Source organism: Triticum aestivum, chromosome 7B, assembly GCF_018294505.1.
Source record: "Triticum aestivum cultivar Chinese Spring chromosome 7B, IWGSC CS RefSeq v2.1, whole genome shotgun sequence".
Classification (NCBI taxonomy): domain Eukaryota; kingdom Viridiplantae; phylum Streptophyta; class Magnoliopsida; order Poales; family Poaceae; genus Triticum; species Triticum aestivum.
In genome coordinates this window covers 146,237,378-146,245,849 of record NC_057813.1, presented here as the reverse complement: position 1 = coordinate 146,245,849, position 8,472 = coordinate 146,237,378, and the positions used below count along the sequence as shown (strand labels likewise).

Below are 8,472 nucleotides of genomic sequence, written 5' to 3'. Positions count from 1 at the left end.
ACATATAATGTCTGTATGTACATGCGGGATTTTTTCTCAACTTTTTAACTGTAAAAAATGTCTATTTAGACAATGAGTGCATATACACCTATGAGCCCAAGTGAACCTCGATGCCCCCACAACATTGCACAATAATTTAGTAAGTTTTTTCTTAGAAAAGGAGGATTACCCCCGGCCTCTGCATCTGGACGATGCATGCAGCCATTTTATTAATTATTCTCAGAGACCTTACGAAGCATTACATCAGTAAGCCTGAAGCCATCATCTAGGCGACACGTGTCGCTACTCCTATCCCCTTGATGCAGGGGTGCCGAATGTCCGAGTCTAATACCAAACAGACATCACACCAAAACGTAACATCTAATGCCGGATGCTCCATCTCAGCCACATACTGGGAATGGATCACACACCGGTTCGACGCACTCACCGAGGCTACCGATGCCGTCCTCCACCTAACCATCTTCAGAACATGTACTGACGCCAAGACCTTGCCACGTCAGCTGTCGACGCCACCATGGCACCAGACAGCACCACCGCCCTGCGCGAGGCCATCACACCACGTCTAGCACCGAGACCCCGCTGCTCCATGCCGCCAAGACCCGCCATCGCCGAGGCGAGAGAAGGCACGCCACATCCGAATCATAACACGGACGAGGGCCAACGGGGACGGATGTCAAAACCATGACACTTTGTGTAACAAACAACATACGGGTAAGATAATTATACAAGTAACTATATATCTAAATCACACAAACATGATTTTTTTATATAAAAAAGATAAGAACAAGAGGCTCACCACAAGGTGGTGCCGGCGACGGGTCGGTGCGGACGATCGACGGTGGTTACGACGGAGACGGGAAGGCACTAAGTAAACCACACCTATATATGCAAACTAAGAGTTATTTTAAGCTCAAATTGCATATAAATCAAATATACTGCAACATATAATTCCTCCCAAATTACTAAAACCCAGAAATTAATCACTATATAAAGCATTGCAAGAGCTAATCTAGCAATGAGAGATGAAAGGACAAAGTTGCTAACCTTTATGATCACTTGAATGGATGGGGGCCTTCAAATCTTGACAAAATTTGGGCAAAATGTGTGATGAGCTCGAGGGAAGAAGAGGAAGAACAGAGAGGAGGAGAGGGGAAAGGGGAAAGAACAGAGCGAGCTGTGCGAAGGGTTTATATGCAGGACGATCTATAGTACCGATTCGTGGCAAGAACCGGTACTAAAGGTGCTGGACGGGCCCCAGTCTGACAACATCCTGCCACCACGCCCTTTAGTACCGGTTCGTGGCACGAATCGGTGCTAAAGGTTCCGCACGAACCGGTACTAAAGGGAGCGGCCCGCCTAGCCGTTGGAACCGGCACTAATGGTCACATTAGTGACGGCTCAATTTCAAACCGGGACTAATGAGCTGCACATTAGACACTTTTTCTACTAGTGCCACCTCACGCCTTTTCCATTCGGCGCCGCTCCACAAACGATGCCCCAAGAGGGAACACGACACCACAGCGCCGCCATCGTCCGATCCGATGATCTTAGGATTTCTCCCAAAGCGGCATGAGCAGGTTGACCATAGTTGCTTGATGACGCCTTCATCAAGGTAACGACGTAGACGCCGCCATCACCCGCCATACCAGAGTCGGCTCAGTTTTCACCGGCGACTATGTCTCCCCAACTCACCGCCGGTGCTAATAGTGGGATCCAAGATCCGTCACTACCAGCCTGGCCAACCACCTTCGATGGAGAAGGTAGCCACCACCACCATGCCTGGGCCAAGAGACCCGGACGTCCATGTGCCGCGAAGATTACCGAGGGGGGATCCCCTCTTGCCGTTGTTGAAACAAGGCGCAACCACAGTGGATCTCGATCTAAACCCCTCGGGCCAGATCAGATCTCATCACAACCAAAATCTCATCCACCAACGGCCGCCGGAGATTTCCTGGCCACCGCCAACCCGCTGCGCACTGCCGTTGGAGGAGGGAGATGGACGCCGCTGCCCCCACGCGTTACCGCGGGCCGAGGAATGCGCCGCCGCTGCCGCCTCACCACAGGGGCTTCGCCCCGCGGCGTCCTCAACTACGGCGGTGGTAGTGGGAGGCGATGGAGGGCGAGGGCTGGGGGCGGTGTGGACGGGGACTCCCCGGGGGCGGCGCGGCGCCGCCGCCTCGGGGGAGAGAGGTCGGGGGAGAGTTTGTGATCATTAGCATGTCATATCTAATTGATTTAGTAAGTGGGTCTAAACTTACTTTGTAATGTATTCTCTATCACACGGCAGACTAAAAATTATAAATGCGCAGATCCCACAAAATAATTAGGGGTCATATAGGAGTAACCAGATGTCATCGTGTCCAGGTCGTCGCCTCTCTTCTAACAGGGGCGAGCAGTGTTTGAAGATAGTTCAATTTATTTGTAAATTGGTAAATATATGTAGAGATTTCATTTGTTTAGGTAACCATCACGTTGATTATTTACGCATATAATAGTGAAATCTTCGCAAAAAGAAGTTACTAAGAAGGAATGAATTAGTGGCATTGGTATTATCCTTGAAGAAGAAAGAAGTAAAAAATAAAAAAAATAATATTTTATACAAGGAACAAGGAATTAGTGGTATTGGTAGTACCCTCTACTAAGAAAACAAACAATAAAAAACTTGAACACAACTTTGCACTGAAATTACACTTTTTAACTTGACGTGAAGAATATCATATAATGGTGCAACTTCACATATATTTTATAGTAATTGTGTGTACACATTTACACTCACCTATCATCCCCAAAATACCCATAAAATATAAACAGACCAATAAAGAAAAAAAAAGCAAAACACATAGATCGATGATTTTTTCAGAATCGATGATATTTTTTTGTAAATCAATGTTTTTTAATTGGATGAATTAATTTTCAAAATCAATGAACTTACTCCAAAATTGATGAACATTTTTTGCAAATTTGATGAGGTTTTTTCAAAAGTGATGAACTTTTCTTGAAAATAGTTGATTTTTTCAAATTTGATCAAATTTTTTCGAACTCGATGAACTATTTCCAAAATCAATGAACATTTTTTGAAATCGATGAACTTATTTCAAATTCAATGTACTTATTTCAAAATCGATGAACTTTTTTGCAAATTTGATGTACTTTTTCCAAATTCGATAAACTCTTTTTAAAATCAATGATCTTATTCTGAAAATTGATGATCTTTTTTTGAAAATCTATGATTTTTTCTGAATTTGATTTTTTCTCAAATCCGATGAACTTTTTTTGGAATGCATAAACCTTTTTCAAATTCATGAACTTTTTTTGGAAACCTGTGAACTGTTTTCAAGGAAGCGAGGAATCCTATACCAAAAGAGCAATCCTGTACGAAAAACTTGTGAGCGGCGGAGGAAGCGATCCTTTTTTTTTCTTGAGGGAACGAGCGAGTTATGAGCCATGGGCCAGTAAGCTCTCCTGTGGGCACTGGGATCCTGTTCGGGCACTAAGGCCTTGTACAATGCAAGGTGCTTAAGGAAATAAACCAAGCTTTTTCTTAAGCACCGATGCTTATTTGTACAAGGTAGACGCTTAATTAGGCGGCTCTTCTGTAAAAATAGGTACCGGTGCTTCAGAAAAGCCCGATTTATTTTTTCAAGCACCTCCCTAAGCACCTAGCATTGTACAAAACCTAACATCGCGGAATAGGAGCTCCCCATCTTGTCATCCATATGACGAGGAACGTTTTGCTCAAAAAAAAAGAAAATAAAGGAAAAGAAAAAAAGATGAGGAACGTGCCTAACTTTGTTCTTTCCTTCACCAGAACCCAAAGAACAACAAATGTGTGCAAAGCCATTCCGTACGGCCCTAATAGAATCCACTCTTTTTTCCCGTGTTACCTACAAATCGAATGAAGGACAGTCAAAAGAAAAGAGAGACTAGTCATGACCTTTTATGCGTTCCTTTCTTGTGACATGCATGTTGGAAGGAGCATACCTTCATTACCGGTCGCATCGAATAAAGGCAATTTACTGTTTCTAGCTACCTAGCGTTATCCTTGGATAAAGCTAAATCGAGAGATTTCAATTTCATCTTGTAGCCTATCAACACGACACAAGAATATGCGCTCTAATTGATGAAGGAGAACTCATGCATCGGCCAAGCCTCTGCTTATATATAGGAGTATATGTTTGGTGCGTTACCAAGTGTCCAAGTATGCCACCGGGCGGCAAAACCTCCTACCTAGACTAAGCTAGGGTCCAGCCAGTTCGATCGATCACCGGAGTACGTTGCATGCAATGTCGGTCGACGAACGCCACGCAGCCCACGGCGGCGACAGGACCTCCGTGTTGGAGATACCGGTGGTCGACGGCGTCAGGGCTGAGCACAAGGAGTGGCTCAAGGAGATGCGCGGGTGGCTGATCGTCCTGGCCACCCTGGCGGCGTCGGTGACCTACCAGGCGGGTCTGAACCCTCCCGGCAGGTTCTGGCAGGACGACAAGAAGCACACCGCCGGCAACCCCGTGCTGCACGACCGGGTGGTCAAGAGGTACCTGACCTTCTACTACTTCAACGCGACGGCGTTCGCCACGTCGCTGGTGATCATCATCCTTCTCCTCAACGAGCGGTTCTACAAGTCGGAGGCCAAGGTCGCGGCGCTCACCCTCACCACCATGGTCGACCTCATGAGCCTGGTGGGCGCCTACATCGCCGGGTCCACCCGCGACATGCCTTCCTCTATCTACATCATCGTCCTCACCTGCTTCCTCTTCGTCTGCGTCATCTACATCTCCAGGGTGCTGCCGAACCTGTGCTTCATTGTGCTGTTCATGGCGCCGCTGCTGTTCAAGGTGGCCAAGAAGGGGTGGCTGCCGGTGACGGAGCGCATGAAGACCAGGGTGGAGAGGGCCAAGAAGCGGGAAGAGGAAGAGGATAAAGCAGAAGAAAACACGGCCAAGAGGAGGAGGAACCGGTGCCGGTGCTGCGCGTGCGGCAGGGCCTTCAAGTACGACGAAGATGAACATGATTACCAGCCATCAGTTTAATCGAGTCTTAACAGACACATCCAATCCAATCAGCCGTTCCTTACTTCTTGTCACATTGTCTGCTACTAATTGCTTCTCCTCCCGCTCTGCTCTCCTGGTCAAACTTGAGCATTGTAATTAGTTAACAAAGTCGGATTCGCGAATTCTGTTGGCGCCGACCTCAAACCAGCTCTCTCTCTCTCTCTCAGGCTAGTCATAGTGGGGAATAACTTAGACTAGTAACATGCATATGTTACTGGTCTATATTACTACCTCTATAGTGGGTAGTGTTATAGATGTGGTAACATAAATAGCTTCATTTATTATTTTGTAGACTCATTTTACATTGGGCACCGCTATGTGATGGTAACATATTATGTTACTCCATTTGCATCTCTCCTCATTAATTATTTGCCACATCATATTTCTTGCCTATGTGGCAATCATGTTACTATCTATGTTACTCCCACTATGAGCAGCCTCACTCAAACTAACGAAGGTGAAAGATAGAGCACACGATTTTCCTCGTGCACAAACGCTTTCGCCGCACGAGTGGCGCCTCGGCGCACGAACGGCCTAATTTCTCATTGAGCACGAACTCTAGCTCGACACATACCGCAGCAACCAAATGGCTAACTAAGAACTCAGGAGGTTCGTTAGTCCAATGGTCATCACATTTATTACAAAAACTAAACTTTGCTAGCTCATGCGCAACTGAATTTGCTTCGCGAAAACAATGAAAGAAGATGACCTTTCCTATTGACGTTGATAAATCTATGCACTCGGCGAAGATCGCTGCAGCTGCATCCCACCATTGATCTTGTACTCGACAACTGTTGATTATGTTCAACAAGTCCGACTCCGCTTCTACTCTGTTGAAACCCAAGGAGTTCGCCAGAATTAATCCATCCCGCAATGCCATTGCTTCAATAGTTACAACATCTGCTGCCAGTGATATATATTTACAAAACCCTGCAATGAAATTCCCTCTATCATCTCGTAGCACACCTGCAACAGAGCCTGCTCCCTCATCCGCATGGAATGAAGCATCAACATTAAGTTTTACGAACCTTGGCTCTGGTCTTTTCCACCTATGCTCCATTAAAGTCCCTTCCTGTATCATAGAGTTTGTATAGTTTTTCACTATTGCGAGAATAGACATGTGCCACCTGAAGATAGGAGGAACCGAGTCATGATGAGTGTGTCGTCGACGCCGCCACCAGAGGTACCAGCATCCGGTCGCTATCACCTCCGTTTTCTTCACATTTGGCATCATTAGCAGAGGTTGGTCTGACTCCAACAGCAGGAACTCCAGGATCGCCGACCCCGATCTGTCTACTTGTAGAGCGAAGTTAATATGCTCTGATAGACCCAGCCCGGCCCATAGGCTCTTCGCTAAATCGCATTGGAACAACATGTGACACATGTCTTCCGCCCCCTGATGACACACTGGACATGCACCACCGCCAGGTATATGTCTATTAGCGAGAATGGATTTAACTGGAACGATTTCTCTCAATGCCCGCCAACAAAAAATTTGAATTTTCCGTGGCACTTGAAGCTCCCGTTGCTTCTTCCAGATCGCAGCTTGCATGGTACTACTGGACGATGAGCTTGGGAGATATTGACCTCTATACTTATGCGACCATTGTTCATGGTATGCACTTTTAACCGTGAATCTCCCATGCTTTGTTAGATGCCATGCAATAAAGTCATCAAATGCTTGGAAATTGAGTGGTATTTGCAGAATTCTAGTAGCGTCCACAGGATAAAAAATATCCCGTATCAATTGTTCATCCCACTGCGATGTAATTGGATCAATTAGCTCTACCACTCGAGAGATTAAGATCTGTCCCCGAGGAGTTATGACTCTCCTGTCCGGGCTGGAGGGAATCCATGGATCATTCCATATGCTTACATTCTCACCCGATCCAATTCGCCAAATATACCCTCTTTTAAATGTGGTTAAACCTGCTGCCAGGCTCTGCCATGTGAATGAAGACCCAGTTTTTTGCCCAGCATGCAGTAAATCTGTATTGGGGTAATATTTCGCCTTCAAAATCCGAGCACAAAGAGACTCCGGATTTATAATCAATCTCCAACACTGTTTTGCAAGGAGCGCCAAGTTGAAAGAGTGTAGATCACGAAAACCCAAACCCCCATCACACTTTGGTATACAAAGTTTCCACCAAGAGAACCAATGCATTTTTTATTTCCTCATCATCTCCCCACCAATATTGAGCAATGACATCCATGATATCTTTGCAAACTCCTTTTGGTAGGCAAAAAACTGACATGGCAAATACAGGGATGGATTGAGCTACTGCTTTTTAACAAAATTTCCTTACCCCCTGTAGAGAGTTGCTTCTCCATCCATCCTTTCAAGAGTTTCTTAATCTTCTCACAAAAGTGTTCAAAACAATCACTTCGGTCTGCACCTACCATAGCGGGTAGACCAAGATATTTATCTGTGAGGGCCTGGTTTGTAATATTTAGCTCCTGGCATATTTCATCTCTTGTTTGCACCAGAGTATTTGGACTAAAGAAAATACTTGATTTCCCAATACTTACCATCTGTCCCGAATTTGCACAATAAGTCTCCAACACTTGCCGTAAGGAAGTTGCATTTAACATATCTGCCCACATGAGAATTAGAGAATCGTCAGCAAATAAAAGGTGTGAAACTGACGGTGCATTCCTGCAAAATCTGTTGATGCCGTGTTGTTGTGGCGCATCGCTGTGTGTCCCCGAAATCACTAATTAAGAAGGAGAGTGTTACACAGCCGGCGGATCATCTTATAAGATTCGCCGAGGTGGCCGTTACATCTATGGTCATCCAACGGCCTAACCCGTTTTCACCATTGCAAGAGTTATTTGTGTCTGTCTAGGGCACATCTAGATGTGACATAACTATGTTACATCTAAGCTGATTTCCACTCTGTTTGTGGTCTTTTTTTTGTTCTAGTTTTTTTTGTTTCTTGTTGCTGCATTATATATTGAGAAAAGTATACTTTTAGTCTCTCAACTCTTCGCGGAGTCTAAATTTCGCCACTCAGCTCCCAAACCAGTCAGCTTGCACCCTTAACTTTTAAAACCGGAGAAGTTTATTTCCTTGTCTCGGCTGACCCGGTATCGCTACTAACTCAGCACGGTTTTGACTGGTCTTTGTCCACATGGCGATATTTCTCTCATCGTTTTATTGAGCCATTTCATCGAACACCTGGCATGCACTCTCGCGTGTTTGTCCATGGCCGAGCAGTGGCGCCCAAAAGAAGTAGCGGTTTGTCCCGCCGGCGCTCCCGTTGCTCACCACCTCTCACAAAGTGCATCTTCGTTGCCTTTCTCCAGGGCGCATGCTACAGCCTCCCCGTCCACACGTGCTACTGGGAAGCCTTCGTGCGCTGGTTCCTGTGCCGTTTGCTGGACATTGCGATGGCGCAGATAGGCTGCTGGACATGGCCGT

At 46.0% G+C, this 8,472-nt stretch overlaps 1 protein-coding gene across 1 annotated transcript; it reads left to right on the top strand.

Annotated features, from left to right (window-relative positions):
• Positions 1-4,108: 4,108 nt before the first annotated feature.
• LOC123155810 (uncharacterized) lies at positions 4,109-5,196 on the top strand. Its single transcript, XM_044573941.1, has one exon. The coding sequence runs from the start codon at positions 4,284-4,286 to the stop codon at positions 5,028-5,030; it is 747 nt and encodes a 248-aa protein (XP_044429876.1). The 5' UTR covers positions 4,109-4,283; the 3' UTR covers positions 5,031-5,196.
• Positions 5,197-8,472: the final 3,276 nt, after the last annotated feature.